Source organism: Channa argus, chromosome 8 (assembly GCF_033026475.1).
Source record: "Channa argus isolate prfri chromosome 8, Channa argus male v1.0, whole genome shotgun sequence".
NCBI lineage: Eukaryota > Metazoa > Chordata > Actinopteri > Anabantiformes > Channidae > Channa > Channa argus.
The window spans coordinates 1,139,404-1,159,511 of NC_090204.1; the positions used below are offsets into that span (position 1 = coordinate 1,139,404).

At 37.1% G+C, this 20,108-nt stretch overlaps 1 protein-coding gene across 5 annotated transcripts in view; it reads left to right on the top strand.

Annotated features, from left to right (window-relative positions):
- The window catches only part of LOC137132113 (inactive N-acetylated-alpha-linked acidic dipeptidase-like protein 2), a 457,260-nt gene that overhangs the window by 228,401 nt on the left and 208,751 nt on the right, over positions 1-20,108 (top strand). For all 5 annotated transcript variants that reach the window (XM_067514226.1, XM_067514227.1, XM_067514229.1 and 2 more), the window contains 2 exons: positions 15,006-15,125; positions 19,343-19,475. In XM_067514226.1, the coding sequence (XP_067370327.1) occupies positions 15,006-15,125; positions 19,343-19,475 (253 nt within the window). The remainder of the gene's footprint in view (positions 1-15,005; positions 15,126-19,342; positions 19,476-20,108) is intronic.

The window sequence follows — 20,108 nt, forward strand, 5'->3', positions numbered from 1 at the left end:
GAAAAACGGAAATAAGGAGTAATGAAAAATCGAAGTGAATGTGGAAAATGACACCACCACTAGACCCAGCTGTCACAGAAGGACTGTAGGACTTGTAAAGAACACACTGAGGAAATTCACAAGCAGCATCCCAGGTGACATCAACATCTATGAAGTACAGAAAATTCTCCTGGCATAGTACACATTCACTAGGGTGTGTTATCTATCAAGTGAAGCAAGAGACCAGTCTCCCTGAAGAGCCTCAGGAACATTTGGACACAGCTGTAGGAGCAGGTCAGAACATGTAAGAAGCATATGAATAAGTTGGCAAACTAAGTGCTGTATGGACCATCATAGTAACAAGTGGTAAGATCTGTTAACTGCTATATAAAATATGTCCCTGATAAATACCACAGTGTATTGTGGACATTTTAATAATTTCATTTCATTTGGTATTTCCCGGGTATTCCTGGTAACTTAGTTATCTAAAATAAATGTCATGGAAAATGGTCTGCACTTACAGTATATAGTGCTTTTCTACCTATTGGCACTCAAAGCACTTTACACTGCGTCTTATTCACCCATTCACACTCACATTCCCACACCGATGGTGGAGCTGCTATGGAGCTGGCCAACACTCACCGGGAACGAAGTTGGGGTTCAGTGTCTTGCTCAAGGACACTTTGACATGTGACCAGAGGAGCCACGGATCAAAACAACAACTGCGAGATTGGTGGATGATCGCTCTACATTCTTGCGCCACAGTCGCCCCTGAGATAGTCGTGTTAGTTGTTGCAAGTTAGTTTCAGTTTAAAAGACTAAACACTTTTAACCAATCTTGTTAGTTTTAAAAAATACTTCAGGTTGTCTCAAATCTATCAAAGTTACAGAAATGCAAAGAAAAAAAAATCCCTCTCCTCTCCCCAGTAGTCCCGGCTTTCTGGCGCTTTAGAATATAAAAGTCGTGGCTTGGTCTGTTGTTGTTCCAGTGACTGGCTTTCTTTACAAGTTGTAAATGGAGTTAACTTGGAAGCAAATTTATAATTAACAGTATTGCTGTTTGAGGTTTTTGGACACAAAGGATTTGATAAAACATATTCACAGCCATGTTTGGTTCACTACCATTTCTTTGGTTGTCATCCAGACAGTGTGGACTTGTTTTTGCTTTATCTATGTTGTTTCCAAAGAAATAAGTGATGGGTGTGTGTCTTAAAAATCAGAATCAGAATGAAAATCAGCTTTGTTGGCCAAGTATGGTGAAACATACTAGGAATTTCCTTTAGTTGTTGATAGCTCTCAGGAAATATATATCGCAGATGTCCCCTGAGAAATCCTGAAGGGAGCAGATTGTGGCTAAGAGCTATTAAAATTGACATAATACACTATTTGAAGACTGTTACATGTATGTTGAGACTATTTCTTAGAGGACAGTACTAAAAAAGTCTCCAAAAAATGGTGAGAAATGAACTGGTTAGACATTTGTGTTTTGATTAAAGTCCACTTTCCTAATGTGTACTCATATATGGTCAGTTTTTCTAAAATGTATCTAGTTTTAAGAAAATCTTTAAGTTTAGGAGATCAGGCTTAGTATGATTTGTCAATAAGTATAGCTTTAAAAAAAATCCTTGATTTAAGATTGAGATATATATCGATATTATCTGATTGAGATGGGTGGGTAGAGCAGGTAATTATCTGGAGAATTCACCTTGAGTGAGTGAACACTCATTTGTATGAAGATGACAACAACGTCAAACTGGAGAGAGAACAAAATTCACAAACTTCTGTAACTCTGGAAAGGGCAAGAATGTTAATTGTTAAAAATAATTTAGAGAACTGACCAACTCTTTGATGTGCTGTAAACAAAACACTGCACTGCGAAAAAATATCCCTTAGATAAAGCAAAAAAAAAAATGCTGTAATATTTTCCAAGCATTGTTTAGGTTTTTAACTTCTTGGTTTTGGAGTTTCAGAAATGAAAATACCAGAAAAATAAGTTCAGACAATTTTATTTAAAGTAAATGTAATGTGCATTATTCCTTTTAAAGGTTCCTCTGACTTCCCTATATTAAAATATTGCTCCACTTCTAACTGAAAAGCTATAAGGAGTTTCGATGATGTCATCTGGAGGAGCTCTGGAAAAGCAGGTTGACCATGATTACAAACTCTATAGTGCTAAAATCATCTGAACTGAACGAACCTTTCCAGTGATGGGAGTTCAAATCTGAAGAAATGAGAACGACAGTCTGTGTCAGTTCAACAAAAACCATGTTTAACTACATATTCCAGGACAATGTGCTGGTTTGAGTCCTTCCAGATGTTTTAAAATCCTGAGACTGAGGATGTAGATCACTTTGAGTCAAATGTAGTATTGACTCATCATACTATCAAGACCAGTCAGCACTGAGGTTCCCCTGAAGCTTTTTGTTCAGTTTTTGATGGTCCCCATGAAACACACAAAACACTTATTGTACATTTCAATTAAATTCTGTAAAACTTTATTTATATAGCGCAAATTCACAAAACTAACTTATCGCAATAAAGTCTATAAAGATATATTGAGAAAACCCAAACAAACCCAGCTTGAGTAAGCCATAGGCAACAGTGGAGAGGAAAAACCCAGAAGAAACTGAAGAAACCTCCAGCAGAACCAGGCTCAGGGTGGGTGGCAATCTGCCTTGACCGGTTGGGGTGAGTGGAAAGTGGAGAGAGAAAAGAAAAGAGTAACAAAAAGCAACAAAACACTGGGCGGGTTAGTAGGACCACTAGCTGCACGCTGGAAAACGTGTGCAGCCATCCTCCACGTTTATCTTTATTAAAGCATGTGCAAATGACAGCAGACGCTTCAGCACCTTAGACATGTCAGTCAGGACTTGGCGTCCTGCTCGTAATGCTTGAGAGGTTAGATTAAAGAGGCTCATTAATCCCGTGTGCCAGTTCAGTTTGTCTTTTTTATTTTGAAATGTCTCACCAATGCTTCTGATACACTCATTTATTAACTTCTTAGTGGCTCATTGTTTGTATTTGGGACATTATTTGTTGCTTTGGAAGCCATGCCTTGCACAGTATTGTTTTTAATGATTGTGGGCTGCTGGAAGGTGACGTGGGGTGTAACAGCTGCAGAGAAAATGGACTTCTGGAGAGCCATCACAAATAGCATGATGTCCCATGAGGAGGGAGGTGGATCACAGTCAGGAACTAACCATCCTTCTGCCTGTAGAATGAAAGCAAATTTGAAGTACAAGTCTGGACAACGACACACACAGACAGTGTCTGGAGACATTGTAGGCTACTGGCCAGTTATTGTTTTTACACAGTTGTGTTTGACCGTTTTTCTGCTATGTATTAATGACTGACACATACCTTTCAATCATCATGTTCTTTGCTAATGATTTTCTTTCTCCAATAAATACATGGTTATGTAATATCAGCATGAATATTTATACCATAGCACATGAATACTGTTTATAATCAGTAACTACAGTATTTTGAAATAGGCTTAGTAATTAAGCACAATAAAAATATTTTTGGGGTTTTACATAAATGGTTTTCCAATGTGACCAATAGCTACAGATCTACCAGCCAATCACAATTGATTGTACTCAAATATTATCAAAGTAGTGTCTGACATTATGAGACATTCTAAGAAAAGAAATGTAGTTCCAGAAACTATATATTATTCTATACAATTCTGCTTCTTATGAACTCTAGCTGACTGACCTCACTGGTTATATTTCGATACTGTATGAGTTCCAAGAAGTCCTTTTGCACTCTGTGTACATAGAATTTCTTCATTTCCACTAGTACACATCAACCTAATTGATGCACAACAAATTGCCTTTTTAAATAAAACCATTTTGATGGGAAATTATCCAGAAATAGCCTCAGAAAACTGAACCAACCAGCATCCTGTACTGTGTGTGATACTGCAAACATTCATGTCATCCAGTCAACATGCACTAATTTGACCTTATATAATGAAACACAAATGTTCTTCTTTGAAGGTTCATGGTGAATTATGGACTCCGCTGTTATACTGTTATAGCAGATCTTTGATCATTCTTAAAACCAAAATATTGTTCGACCAAAGGCTGTAAATAGTACAGGTTTTTTTTTTTTTTAGATGCATTATTTACATAGAGGACAAATTTAATTCTTCAAATCACTTTAAATCCAGGTGGATATAAATGACAAACTCAAAGGTAATCTGGGGTAAAGGCCCAGGCTTCATTCCGTGACTCAACATCACAGTGTCAGAAAGCTCACTGATGCTTTATAAATGCTCACCTTTAAGCCCTTCAAGGATGGGCTGTGGGAAAAACTCTCTTCACTAATTCAACATGGCTATACTAAATTCCCTGTCCTCACCCCTTTCCTGTCCTCTGTCTTTTCTAGTTTTTGCCATATAGCATCAGTCCATTCTCTGTCAATACCGAGTACCTTCTGAACTGTGATCAAGGGGCGAGCTGGGCAGTGAATAAGAACAACCCTCATAGAACTGGCATTACTCCAGTTCTAGCACAAATCCTGCAAACATGCTCTCTGCAGCGGAAAAACGTGCAAGTGGAGGTTGCAAAGGCTTTGATCATCCAGTTGGTCCTGCACCACTAGTCCACCAGTCACTGGGATTAAGAGAAAAAAACATGGCACGTTGCTTATTGGAAGGTTATTTTTAGGAATTCTTAGTATTAAAATGGTAGTTTACACTACACTAAACTACTAATTTCAGATTTCTGTAACCCATCAACATCCTTTCAACATTCTCTACCTTATGCTTTTAATACAGTGTCTCTTTATTGTATATTCAAAGAATGTTGGTTGAAAAGGAAATACAGAAGCAACATTGAGTATAAGTAAGGAGAAACATGCTCATATCTTCCTGTACTTAAGGTAAAGAAGGTACTAGCATCTCAAAGCAATGAAGAGGTAGGAAAAGAAGAGGTTAAGGGCAGCCTGGCATCACTTGAGCTTTCCCTAACTTCTTACTAGGAGAATGATACATTCAACCCTAGGTGAGGTGCCTCTGGGCAATAGCTGACATCTCATGATCGAGTCTGAGATTTAGAGTGTAGCCTATTTAAGAGGTTGGAGACTTTACCATTTTAGAAAAGATGTAATCTATGAAGTGCTGCCCTTTATTAGGAGCTACTTCAGGCCTTCTGCTGTCAGAGGCAGAAGGACAAATGGTTTCACACACATTGCTGCTTCCAGACTCACAATGAGTGTGGATCAGTGTCTTGATCTGAAGTTTCCCTTTTAGCAGTGTCGTTTCCTTGGAAGGGCTGTGCCATATCATGTCAAACATGTTTTAAATATAAAAATTCTCCTTGTGGTAAGAATTTTGTCATTTCATCAATATTGCTATCTTAGATCCATCATTTTTCAAATATAGCATCCACCATACTGGCATGGTGGTTCCAGGACGTGGTTGAAAGAACTGCTGAGCATTTTGACAGCTAAGAGCCTACGCTGACAATGTACTCATTTGGAAGGTAAAAACACAGCCTAGGCAGTCAGGGCAAGGGTTCTGCCTTGGAAGGTTCTTCCATAGATAGACGTTGATGAAGGCTTAGTGTTAAGCAAAGACACCCACTGTTTTTGCAAGTAGTAGATTATTGGCTCCATCTGTAGGCAAGAGACACATACTCTACTGAGGAAGCAAAGCTGTAATGAGAATGCAGATTCATACCTGTCCTTTTTTTTTTATTAATTTCTTTAATTCTTTGTTTTACCGCTACCAGACCAGGATTCAGCATAAATGTGGACATACAATGGCACCAGAAAGTTTGTTCTGGTTTCAGTAAATCTCTTGTTCTTTTTGCAGTGTATAAAGAAATAACACATGCCCTCCCTCCCTCCCTCCCTATATTCCCTCCCTCCCTCCCTATATTTCCAGCCACACACACCCTATTTTTCATTCCAGCACTTCCTACTTCTTCTGGGTTTACCACCAGCCTTCCAATACAAACAGCCCCTACTACCAATTATATATAACTGCATTTTGCTCTGGAGAGCGATGTGTCTATATCCAGTAGGTTTACAGTATGGTTTCAAATGTCTGAAAAACATACAGGTGCATTATATGCATATGTACATTGCATTAATCATCATCGAGTAAACATTTGCAGGATTTGCTTCTTCTGTGTAAACTGTCATTCCCTTGTTGGAGCAATCTGCAGTCCAGAAATGAAATTTTAATGAATGGTTAATTGTATCCCAGCAGAATAAACAACATAATAACCTTATTAATCCGACTATTACTTAATTATGACGTATAACATTTTACAGAAGTGTATGAAAACCATCTTTCTGTAAAAAGGCATAATTTGCTTTCAGTATTGCTAAAAAAAAAAATAGAACACAGTTCTTCAGTTTAAATAGAATAAATAAAAAGCTTTTAAATGAACAAGATACTTAAGCTGTCTTATTGCTTAATATATTGAACTATACTAATAAGTTTCACAATTTATGTTATAAGGACTATTTAGAAAGTAGTGCTGTAATCATACTTTCCTTCATATAAACTATGTGTGTTATTAATATGAGCTCTGCCTCTTGGAGCATAATGGAGTTCTTGCACTTTCAAGAAAAAACAGTTTTTCCTCATTAATATGCAAATGATAGCACAGCCCAGGAATCTAATGTAATCATCTCCTCCATAAGTGCACCCTGAATTGCAATTCAAAATGTCTGCAATAGAGGGTATTCACGCAATTGTGTATATACATTCAAAAAGACATACTGTGATGATATGGAGACCCATAAAGTCCAAATCTAACCATTCGCCATGTTGGAGGTCTTCAAACTCACTGTTATTTACAGCCATGGCCCCACAGAAGGACTTGGTATGTGCAGTTTAAAGTAGCTGAGCAATTTGCGTACTTCTTCATCCAGCAGCTTGGTGGTATGTCTGCTTAATTAAAGATAAACAGATCTAATTAATATACTTAATTAGTTTCTTTATGTAGTGCAGAGCCATATTTACAAATAAATTACACATATAGACCTAAAAAAATCTAAGAAATTATGTTGCTTAAAATAAAGCAGTAAAATGTTCAGTGCACACATGTGAAAGCTTGTGAACCCCTTATTTCATTTTCTGCATATGTAGTAAAACCCAACTAAACAAACAAAACAACAAACTTAACATTCTAATTAATTTACTAAGGGAAACGACCCATTCTTAGTTATTATTGTGCTGCGAAAGTACGTGAACTTCTAAGATTTTCAAGTAATATAAAGGAGAAATCAGATCCAGGTGTTTCTAATAACTGGGGGTGACAATCAGGTGTTTATCTGGGAGGCCCTGACTCATCTAAAGATAAGAAACAAATCTGGGTCTTCAGTACCACAGTCTGATGTTGACAAAACAGGTTTTGTGTCATAGCTTGAACAGAAAAGCATGTCAGACGACCTTAATTTGGTCTAGAATGAAAATAAGCAAAACTATCGCAGTTGAAAACGAGACAAAAATTTTTAAATTTTTGGTTGACTTGAACTACACTAAAATTGGAAAACATCAAAAAACTACAATTTGACTAAAACTAACTTAATCTTAAGACTAGGATGATTAATCAAAACAAGGTAAACACTGACTCAACGCCACCTTCTAACATCTACTTACGTTACAAATAATATACTAGAAATTCACTAGTATATGCAGCAGATAAATCATCTGATTTCTCCTCAACCTCTAACTTCTTTTTTGAAGGACATGTTTTCACTGTGTAGTGACAGAAGACGCTGCTTCCTGGCTTTTTTGCTTTTCACTGCCTGCTTTTAGCAAAGACAGTGCAAGGAGAGACAAACGAGATTGAGTGAGACACAACTACACAGTGTGAGCTGTCTGAATGAACAAAAAATCTGGAGGAATCTATTCAGACTTCTGCAGACCACTTCGGGGAAGTTTCAGCTTTAGTTGGATTTCGGGAAGCTTATAGAAGTGGCAGTGATTTATCCTGTCAGTTAGCGTTTTACTTCACTACTGTCCGTCTACAGCCTTGTAGAACGCTGATCCAGGTTCTGTTTATACTACGCGACAGAGGCAACGCCACTCTTTGATTTCTAAACCCAGCTTTCCTATTTACATTATATCAAAGGAAACAGCAACAGTTACATTAGTGCATCTAAATGTACTGATTGTTACCCTTCCCAGGAGTGGTGGGCCAACAAATCACAAAAAGAGTACACACACCCTAACTTTTCGTGAATGGTGTCGTTTAATCATGATGGTTTTTGCCTAGTTTTAGGACTCGGCAATCGGAGCATGTTTTATTTGTGCAGAAATAGAGAAATAAAGTTTTTATGCATAGGCCTCCACGCTACATAGTGAAGATGAATCAGTTAAATTCTCTTGATTTAAATACCATAATCCACATTTTAGTTCTAGGCACATAGTGTAAACTCTAAGAGAATAAAAGTAATAGTATATTAAAGTAGCGTAAATAATTGTTTTTAGATCACTGGTTTGTATACAGTCATTTCTATCCCTAGATGCACATGTTTGCATGCTTGACTTCGGAAACTACTGTACTTTTTGTATCAGTAATTTAAAAGCAGTCTAGTTTTTGCCATTTTAGCAACACATCACTTTCATCACCTGTTGTAGTGTGTCACTGCCCAATAATATATTGATTCTCCAAGCCAACTACAACAATATTGACTGTCTGCGTAAACAGTCCCACCACTGTCAGGCAGCTTCCTTTTGGATGACATTTAGTATCATTCTTTCCTACATCTGCTTCATATTTGCAGTTTGCATTTGCAAGATTAGCTACATGTACTCACTAGCATTTTAACAACACTCATCCATTTCATGCTTCATATCCCTCAAAAAAGCTCCATGCTCCATGAATGTCACTAAATTATAAATGGTCGAGTATCTTGAGTCTTCCATGTTCTCTAAAACAACCCTCACAGACTTTTGCATTGGTGTTTCTTTGAAACCCAGAATTATTAGTCTCTGTATATCTTTTTCCCAACATTCTTTGGTTTGTGCAATTTAGTCTTAACAAACAACAGAATCTCTCCAAATGAATTTCACTTAAATTTATGGTCATGTTTGGTTGGTAGCACTTTGAAAAAGGTTTTCCTAACACTATCCCTCTTTTAGCCCGCCTCTCCTTGTTGTCTGACATAATGACAGTGTGACTGTGAAGGCACATAATTTACTTGATGTGATAAGAGTTAATTACACAGTTGGATTTGAGCAGCTTTCAATCAGTAGACTGCAGAACAATCCATGAACTCTGTTGTCAGCCTTGCATGCCTGCTCTTCTTCTCTTTACCATATCTACCCTCCATCAGTATCTTAAGTACAGTATGTATTGTAGAAATGAAGCAGAGTCTAGAAAAATCTAAATAATAAAACTGAAGAAACAGTAAACTACTCACAAAAATGATCTATGTAAACACATAATGACAACATTCACAAGCAGTATTAAGGCCTTTTTGAGATCACAACCCTGTCTCTTTAAAATTACTTTCCTATGCAACTGAACTGCAATTACATTTTCCCGTGAAACATAATTTCAACCACATTATGTTTTCTTTGAATGTAGAATATGTTGACATATTATGTCAGTTGATACTGAACATATTATTAATCAGGCGCCCTTGAACTCACCCCATAAGCCGAAAGGACAAAAACAAAAAAAGTAACCGCGTAGAACTACGTTCCCAATCATTGCAACAAAACAATATTTAAAGATGCGTAAAGCTGAAACCTAAACTATTAGTTTTAGAGTTTCAGCAATTCTATTGATAAAGGTTGAGAAGAGATTTAACCAATGGTCACAATAAACAGGACAAACAATTACAACATTAAAAATATTTTTTTGGTAATCATATGAGCACCTGGCTAATTATGAACATACCATTTCCTTTATTGACTTAAATCATGGCAACTGGACATTTTTTTTTCTTTGTTAAAATGTTTTTCTTCTTATCCCAGCAGCTTTTTAAATCTGAGGAAAAGTTGGCTAGGAAGCCCACTTGTATCCTCTAGAGTGGGCTTTGTTCCACCGGGCTCATTAGGTGGGAGGGGAGAACAGGGTGGAGTCATCAAGATGTAATGATTACGACCCTAACCCCTAAACCCCTCAATCATTCAGGATTAGATAACCGTACCTGGATTACTGAGAATCTTTACTGACATCCATAAATGTTTACCACGAAAGTCAAAATAGATGAAAGTAGTATGTAACGTTACTGAAGTGCATCAAATCAACAGCCCTATTTCATACAGACTGTATTTGTGTCGTATGTTGCATGTATTGTGCAGACATGTACACACAGTACAAATACACAATATTACAATTAAATGATGTTAAATTCTTTCCTGGGCAGTGTGACACTTCTTCATGCTGAACACTCAGTAGCAGGCCATTTTTGACTTTATGTCCCCTCTAAAACCTAATGTCACCCAGTTTTGGGAAGCATGCCATAATAATATGAGCCCATTTGTCAAATATTATAGCTCATGTATAATTTGTAATAACTAAATGACAAACATATAAATAATATTTAAGGCTCTATATTTGATTTTAACTGTTGTAATTAACTTGAGATATCCTTCATGACAATTGAGTAGGTGACATCAAGGCAGGGACATTTTTACTGTATTCAAAGTCTGAGTCCAGTCGTGTGCATTATCTTTATGAAACACTGTAATAACAATCACAGTTTTATTTACTGTTGTTGAAATTATTGGTTCTGACAGAATCATTATTGCTGCAAACCTTATTTGTCCCTGCTGCAGCATGAGGGCATCACTCTCTGCAGAGACATGAGTTCTCTCCATCACACACAGTCAGAAACAGCCTTACTGTCACAACTGTGTCTTTTAATAAGCTCATTGTTATCAATTGTGACAATGAGCTTATTGTTATGCTGTTTTTAAAAGCTGCTAGCTCATTAAAGCAGTTAATAAGCATGACTTTGAAAGTTTCGTTTTTAACAAATGGGATTAAATGCTTTTTTTTTAAAAAAACACCTTAATTGCAGTTTTTCGGAATTGTTAAAACACCAAAACCCATTCTCAAAAGAAAAAACTCGACTGTCAAAGCTGCTTTTTTTTAAATAAAGCACTCTTGTTCCAAAACCTTTAACAATACTTATCTAGTTAGACACAGTTTTCAGTTCTAATTCAGCCTTTTTGCAAAGCTCAACACACATTCTCACTGACCAAACACATTCTGCACCGTGGTCCCATTGCACACTGTTGCCATCATGTAAAAAGTGTATGTATGCACAAGTGTTGATGTTGAACCCAATAAGTAAAAAAGATCAACGTGAGTTCAAATGCAAAGTGGCATGTGTGATTTGAATTGTGACTTCAGTAACAGAGAGAAACTATGAAGGAGGGTGAGCACATCTCAGAGATGGTGGACTAGGAGAAAGAGGAACAGGATGATGAAGGCCAAGACCAAGAGCAGTCATATTAAATTAAGTTTTAAAAACAATCATAGATTATGCATTGGTCTCATTTTCAGTGGCTTGCAAAATTAGGAAGTTGCAGTACAGTAAAAGTACACAAGTAGATGTCTCGTTTCTTGCCTGTTAGGTTTTTGAAGAATTATGCCAACATATTTTAACAATATGAAGTAATGCTATACAGGAACCTTTGTAAATTACAGTTTGTAAATATATATTATTTTTGTGGGTTTTCTAGTATAGATACAACTAAACAAGTCAAAGGTTTTGTAAATGTAGCTTGAAGTTTAGGTTTTTGTTTGACTGTTTTGAGAGGTTTCAGGAAAAAAATTGAACTTTTGTCGGTTCAGAAAAATTGTAGGAAAGTAAGTGGTGTCAGTATGGCTGAAGTTGTGAGTCATATTCTCCTGTTGAGCTTTTATTGCCTTAAAACACAGACAGATATTCGATTTTGGTTGCATTTTGAAAGATTCAATAGATCTATCAACTTTATCAGTGCCTTTTTTTAATGTTTAAGTAGCCATCAAATAAGTTGTGCATCACTTTTTTTAAAATGCCACAACGAGTAAAACATAGGTTTTCTTTTCATCAATATAATATTTATTGCACAATCAGCTAATGCAAACATTCTTTTATCTTGAAAGAATGTTGTGGTAAAATAATGAAAATTATATTATTGCGAAAGTTTGCATCCCTCTTTATAAATTAAGTAAAGAATAACTTTAATTTTCAATAAATATTTTTACTAGCTAATGTGCTTTATATTTAAAAAAGACACTTTGTACAGACATTTTCTTTTTTTCCATTACAAAATAAGGGGATGTGACCTTTTGCACTCAACTGTAGCTGCATAACAGTCCTTAACTCTGAAGGTGAATACTATGGATGCCACTGTAAACCCACTCACATTGGGCTGTGTGTCATTTTCTTAAATAACTGTTTAATAAGAGTGAAAACTAAGTGAAAGGCTGAGAATTAGCTTATAGGTTTCCAGACTGTGGTTTTGCTCCTTGAGTGACAGGTGTCAGAAATCTTGTGACATATAAAGATATTGTGAAAAAAGCTGTTGTAAAAACCTGTAATTTTTTAACTTCCCTAAGATGAAATGATAGAAAGAAAGGCAGAGGAGATTAAGAGAGATGGATCGGACGGAAGTTTAAGCGGCTTCATTCCAGCGCGTATACAGATTCTTCTGTATTTCAATTTGCTGTGTCTTGTACTGTTCCATGGTCTGCAGTTTAAATGGAGGACTTTTATGATGCAAATGCAGGCAGGAGTGATAAATCTCTCTCACTCTCCTCTCCTGGGTTCTCCTGATGCAAAAAGATGTGCTTTCATTCTCTCCCTCTCTCTCTCTCTCGCGCTCTCTCGTTCAGGCTCTTGCCCGCTCTTTCCCTTGCTTTCTCGCCACTGCGGCATTGTGTTACATTTGCCCCCAGGCCACATGAAAAATGAATCAGGCCCAGGTGATGCAGTGAGGGAGCGGGGGAGAGAATGAGAGAGAATCAGAGGGGGAGGGAGGCCCCAAAAAGAAAGTAATGCTTTGACTTTCCTCAAAAACTTCTAGGTCACTTTAATTTGGGAGATGATGACACTCAGTCACAGAGACACACAAAAACACACAAACATGCACCCAACCAAGTAATTTCAGCGGTAATCAGTTTTTATTGTACTGCTTGGCTATTGATCGAAAGACTTTATCAGAAGTTATTATATGAACACTGACCATACATTAAATCTTTAGATTGGCTTATAAAATGCTATAATCTGTGTCAAATTGTTATTGTTTGTGTGAAGAGTTGCCCATTGCATCAACTGAAATTGTTCAGAGCCTTTGGCAATATGATATATGAGAATGATTAGCCACACCAACAGGCAGGTCACTTCGAAGCCTTTTACTACTGAGCACTGGTGCGTTAATACACGCAGAATGTGAATTGACATTGTGTTGCTGAAATAAGAGTTCCACTTTTTACTGGATGGCAGCATATGCTGCTCCAAAACCTTTATGTACCATTCAGCATTATTAGTGCTTTCACAGGTGTGTCCATTGTGTGCATTAATATACCCTGACAGCATCAGGGATACTGACCTTTGAGCTGTGATAACCGGTCAGACGGTTCCTCTCCTCCGTAGCGTGGATGTTGTGTCCCTGAATTTGGTAATTTAATTTTGTCAGAACCCACAGGACACTTTTGCACTTCATCTTAGCACATTGGAAATGAGCCTGGGTTTAGAGGAGCTGGCTGTGTTTCTGAGTTTTAACTGTCATTTGCGGATGCAGCAACAAACTGCCCTCAGCCAGACCTTTTGCCCCAAACCAGGAAGGAATATTAACTCAAAAACAAAGAAAGTATTTATTAACATTACAAACTGAAGATGTGCACTCTATTTAAAAATGTAAGTTAAAAGTAAATACTTTCTACAATAAGTCAAACTAACTTGTGGTTGTGTTGTTTGTTTTAGTGTAGCCGACTGCAAATGAAATGTATCAGTGTTGAAAAGCAAACTAATGAGGGGATGAATGTTACTTTGTGTGGCTTTGGCCTTTAAAGGGTCCAATCTCTGGAGCCTACGTTTTCTATGTTATAATGGAATAGTGTGCTTTTGTTAGATTGTCCACACTGAAGAAAAATTCTACGCTCGGCTCGTTGAGTCAAACGCTGCTTCATTTTCAGTTTGTTCGGGCAAACACAGTGCAGACCAATTTTGTTATGTGTAATTCTGTCGTATTCATTTAGTTCCTGAAGCTCTTAATGTCAGATAGCACAGACAAGTTACTGAACATTGTTTGTTACTTTTTCCGTCATGTTGTGCCTCCTATAAGCGCTGCCCAGGCACAACCTCTCACTGAAATCAAGTTTCTCCCTTGAGAACATTTCGACTAGGACAGTCTCCCACTGTGTGTTACATGTGTGAAGCTCCAACTTCGGGCATTGTTCTGACCTAATTCTCCAAAAAAGAGGTGATGGTGCAAAGAAGCAGTGCCCAAAAACGTATTAATGTTTCAATAATTATTAACCTGATTGTAATTACTCTGGAAATGACAATGTGATAATTGTATAGTTGTTCTATTTTGCATACAGGGGTGGCCCCCAAACCCCCCACCACCTATTTAATATGCTTAACAATAGGTGCTTAACAATAATGTTAATAATTATTTCTAATATTTTCACTGTATTTTGACCAGAGATTCATATGAAAGAGAATAACTCTTTTAAATGGAAAATGAAAGCTCCTAAAAGCTCTTTGGTTATATGTGGAGCAATCGTTTAATATTGGTTTATGCTGTCATAAATGAACTTAAGTAAAAATTAGCAAACAATAACTGACACTAAATGGACACTTAATCTGATAAAACAAACCATATTCTGTTACTATATGCTTCAAGTGCAGTTTGGTCAGTACCTGTGATGTATCATGGTTTATCACCCAGACTTGACGCCGAGCTGTGTCAAAACCATGTCTATGAGCACACAGCTCACAGTAAAGGTCCCCTGACATTTGTGTTACACAAACATGGTCTGTAAATCGTTTGATTCAGTAAGGCATTAGTTTGCTGATCTCTGAGACGTTGTGCTATTTCCCCACATCAGGGGGAGTTGGTGGATACCCAGTATGCCAGCGTGGACGACCTGAGGAAAGCCAAAGACAGCATGAACCTCACCAACCAGATTGCTGTGGTTAAGCTTGGTCGGGCCCCTTTGCTGTACAAGGTAAGATCATATCATATCAAAGCTCTGCAAAGTGCTACTCCTCTGCTCTGCTGATAAGGGATTTGCACATCAGATTTTTGTAACGCTTTACTTGAGATTTACCTGATATCATAATCCTGCAGCAGAAAAATATTCACACAGTTTGAGGAATGAGATCTTTTGAAGTTTACCAAAATGATCTAAGATATTTTAATATTCTCACACTTATATATAGCTCGGTGCCTTTTAAAGAAGCCAAATACAGACTGCTACACATGAATTGTATGCTAATGTATTTGGCTCAAGTCAAGCAACACTCATTTTTTGTATTATTCTTGCTGTAAATTTATAACACCTGACTCCTGTATCTGCAACCTCTTTGATTTGAAAATGTCTGCATGCATTTGCATTTGTAAGAAACTGCAGTAGCAGCACAATAATTGTTTAGGCTCCTTTCTCCTTGGATATGTAAGTCTTTCCTCTCAAAGCAGTTTTCCTATAATTAAAAGATGACAGGGAACATAAAAGTCCCAATCTAGTTAATCAAAGCATAAACATCTATTTGCATGTTAATTACTGATGCATTAATCATCCATATCCATTGATGTAAAGAAAAGCTGAATACAAAATGTATGAGGGTTTAGTATGAGACATGTATACTGTATACTGCTGCACAATAATCAATCAATGAATCAAATGTTAAAAGATAGATAAGCTTTTTATAAGAGGTTTTAATGCAAAGACTGTGACTGTGACCGACTTCATATTAGAAACTCCGAAAGCTTTACTTTAGTTTACTCTTGCTATTTGTAGCATACCAACCTAATCTGATGGAGATTTTTTGTAGCAAGTCACAGTTATTGACAGCAACACATACTAAGTGATGCATTACCATAGTATTTGTACTTTTTCAGTAACAAATAGAGGTAGAAATCTCAATTCCTGAATGGTAATAATAATACAGTGTATTGTCTTGTAAGTGCGCTATACCGCCAAGTGTCTCTCTGGGCGTATGCTGTGCCTGGCAAATCAAGGTGGCAGGGTCGGTGACCAACAACCACATTTTTTGCTAATGAACTTCTGCTTTGCCACAACATCAACAAAAGCCATTTTCAGATCACGGCAAAAACAACATAAATATCGATGTGGGGTTGGTTTAGACAGAAGGGAAAACATACCTACATGGTGGTTGAAGAGAAAGGGGTCTTTCTCCTAACCTGCACTTATTGACATGTTTTATATACTTAGAAGGGAAACACGGATTTAATGTACAAGTTCCTCATTATTTATGGATCAGTTGATTAGAGGGCATGTTACTTAATCGTAATACACCACCTCCATTTACTCTGGAACAAAAGCAAAACTGACTCCATTAGTCATTTGGTCATTTTAGCAAATGTTAGTAAGAGGACCCTTGATTGTGGCTTCTATAACTTGGTTTGATCATGTTTCGGTAAAAGCCACAGTTGAATAAATCTAAGCTCTGCATTTACTTCAAAAATCATCAAGTGCTTTTTTTCACAGCTATTTCCTTGACTTCATTCATTGGACATTCCCCTGCTTCTGGGTGTCAGGTTAGTAAAAAAAATGAGCGGCTAATGAGCCATAACAAGAGTAAATGGAGGTTACCAAAACAAGGAGAGGAAATGTTTAAAGCGGGGTCACCATACTCTATTCAAATTTACACAGACTTTTAAAAATCCATTATATCAGACTGCGACTGCTGCCACATGGGACCCTTCCAGCAACATGCCCCCTCGCCCACAGTTTGTGACAAATTTGATAATGTGTGCTTCATAACTTCAGTTTCTGTCAGCAGCTGAGAGAAATCATTGCCCTTTACATGTATATGTAAGTAGGGGAGAATGATTGATGAGCCTTGTACCCTCACTAACAACTCTGTGACGGTGACTGCAGCCTCAATGTTACACATACACCTAGACCCATTTTCGATGCATGAAACCCATGTTTTTCAGCTTGTTAGCTTAACTAATTGGGTTCCATTAATACCAGCTATTTTGTGAAACCAATATAGAATCTCAGCATGAGCTTTCTGTTGTATATATTCTCATATTCATATTAGCACAGTTAGTCATAAGCACACACATAGGGTCTGCGCTCCATCAATTAGATGTCTCCTTTTATTTAGTTCAAGCTGTCAAACCTCTGCACACGGCGATCCGTGCTCACAGGCATGAATGGATTACTGAATGAGCCTACCTGGCCCAGTACTAATGGGCCAGAGCCTCTGAAATTACTGTTGATTTTTTTCTTGTTTGGTAAAGCAGAGTTGAAAGACACTTCATGAAACAAAAAGATGCACAATGACGCAAAACTACCCAAAAGTGGCAGAAAATGACCCAAAAACAAAATGTTACATACGTAAATATACAAAATGACCAAAAACACATAAAGAGACAAAGAACTGACTCAAACTTTCCAAAAATATTTATAAAATGAGACGTCGGATATCATCCCCCCACTGTGGATAGAGGCCCATTCAATCTTGATCCATCCCATGCTAAAACATTTAAGTAATTATTTTTTTGTGGACTAATATGCTATTATATTGGGGTATTTTTGGCTTTCGTTGAGATATAGTTAACGGTAACACTTTATTATACAGGCCCCATATTTTCCAGATAATTTCCTTGATACTGTTCTCAGACTTTTGTAAAAGTTAGCTGCTATTTCATTCATCAACTTTAATCTTCATCAGGAGGATTTTCCCAAACCCTAACCACCTGACCTTATTGCCTGGCTCTAACCATCCGCTAAACTCCAACTATGTCCATCTTCTCCCAAAATTAATAACTTCTGGCGGATACCTCTTCCTACATATCTCAACATCTTCTTGTTGAGGTTGGTATTTCTGCTGGTTTGGGTTCACTCAATACCCTTGAAAAATTAATGCTTTTCCCCACATGGATTCACATCTATGTGGATGTTATTCCTGTGTCCGAAGTAGAGTTTACCCATGTTTATGTGCAGACGTGTGTGTATGTGTGTGTATGTGAGTGTCCCTGTTTTCTAGTGAAGGACAGAGTTGTAATAAGAGGAGAATGACCGTGACTGGTGCCACATATTCAATAAAATAGTCATCTATGCTCATAAAAAACAAGGACGCTACACCTCCCATAGACAACAATAAAGAACTGCTCTGCACAACGGTAGTGGAAGCTGCAGTGCACTTTCCCCCATTCACGCAATGCTATGTTGGCTACATAAACTAGAAGACAGTAAAACTTTTGATTGTTTCTGTAAGAGGAAATCACAGAACTCATTCATAAGTCACTTAAATATTTCTAAATGCATCTTGGTGAATGATAAATATTTAACATACTGAATTTTCAGTAATGTGCTAAAACATATCCACACAGTGGAAAGAGCTGTGCAGAAAAACCTATGTCACAACAATATTTATTTGATACTACGACACACACAGATACAGTACGGAAACTCACACTGCATCCTGCAGACACACTGCCAGCTGTCTGCCATTTCTTGCATACCTAATTTGGAAAGTAAGAGGCAATCAGAGAGAAAAACAAGAACAACCTTTACTGTCATTGAGCACATATTCTCTGCATTTAACCCTCGGGGGGGGGGTGCAGCCACAGGGGGGCAGGCAGCTAGCGCTGAGTGTCTCGCTCAGGGACACACCTGGTGGTTAGGCTGGCATTTGATCCTGCTCCTCTACCCATTGAGCTACCAGCTCCAAATCAATGGGGAAAGACTTCAAATTGCCAAATTATTCAATGTCTATTTGAATGTGTTTTTTACATAAGGGCGCTTCAAAATGTACATTATTTTGTTTTAATAAGCAATTTATGACATGGCTACACCCACAGAGACTTCTCCAACTCAGCTTCTTTAGCTGAACTTGGTGGTGTGGTTTCTTTCAGCTCTCTGTTTAAGTTCTACCGCATGTGCCCTTCAGTTTCATTGCTTCCATGACCCAGTAAAGAGTTAGATAATATGGTTGATTTGTGGGAGATATTCTTGCACATGTTAATCGCCAGTTCTTTCTATTACTGACTATGTTTGAAAATATTTATGTGGAGGGCTAGTAATATGTTTCCCTCCTCTTCTAAGTCCCATAACTTTCTTTATGTAAGTGTGAGTGGTTCTGTGAGTAGTTAGTTTTTTCTGGCTCACATGTTTTTTAGTTTTTTAAAAACCCTGCATCTTTTGCAAAAGAAATTGCCTAATTGTATCCTGTATGTTTTTGTGTCCAGTTATCTCTGCTGTCTGAGCTGGGTTTTGGAGGTGTATTGCTCTACATTGACCCGTGCGACAATCCCCCTGGTCGCCACACTTCACATCAAGCCTTCAGAGTTACTCTCAACCCTGGGGGAAATGCTGCCATCGGTGAGTGTGTGTATTTAAATGATCATAGTGTATTTAAGTGTAAAATCATCTACTTCTCCAAGGTATAAATGTTAGTTTAGTTTGGATAGATCAGGTTAATGAAGTGTAAGATTTTAGTCAAATATATAAACATCATATTAATTAATCCTTCTAATATTTATATTAACCATGTTTTCGATGCTTTCAAAATAATTACTAATAGTTCAAACAAACAGATTTTTAGCGACACAACTGTTGTTTGTTGAATGACATCGAAGGAAATGCTAACATACTGTACACAATGTATACAGCATTGGTTCAGCAGTTATGTGTTTATGTATCTGTGTTTAACTGCTCTTATGTTATTTTGGTGAGTAGCATTTCTTATATATAACATACAGTGACATTATTCCACTTTCAGTGTAAAAAATATACAGAATAATTGTAATATCAGATAAAGAACTCCAAACAAGATTGGCTTCAGTATTTTCAGGATTCAGGATTTTCAGGAAATTCAGGAAATATACTATATACTATACTATATAAATATACTACTTGTTTAATTATATTAAATACTGATTCACGTTTCTTACCTTGGCGTCAGGGAGAGAACATTATATCTCTCTGTATCTCTGTGACTTTTTTACACTGTAT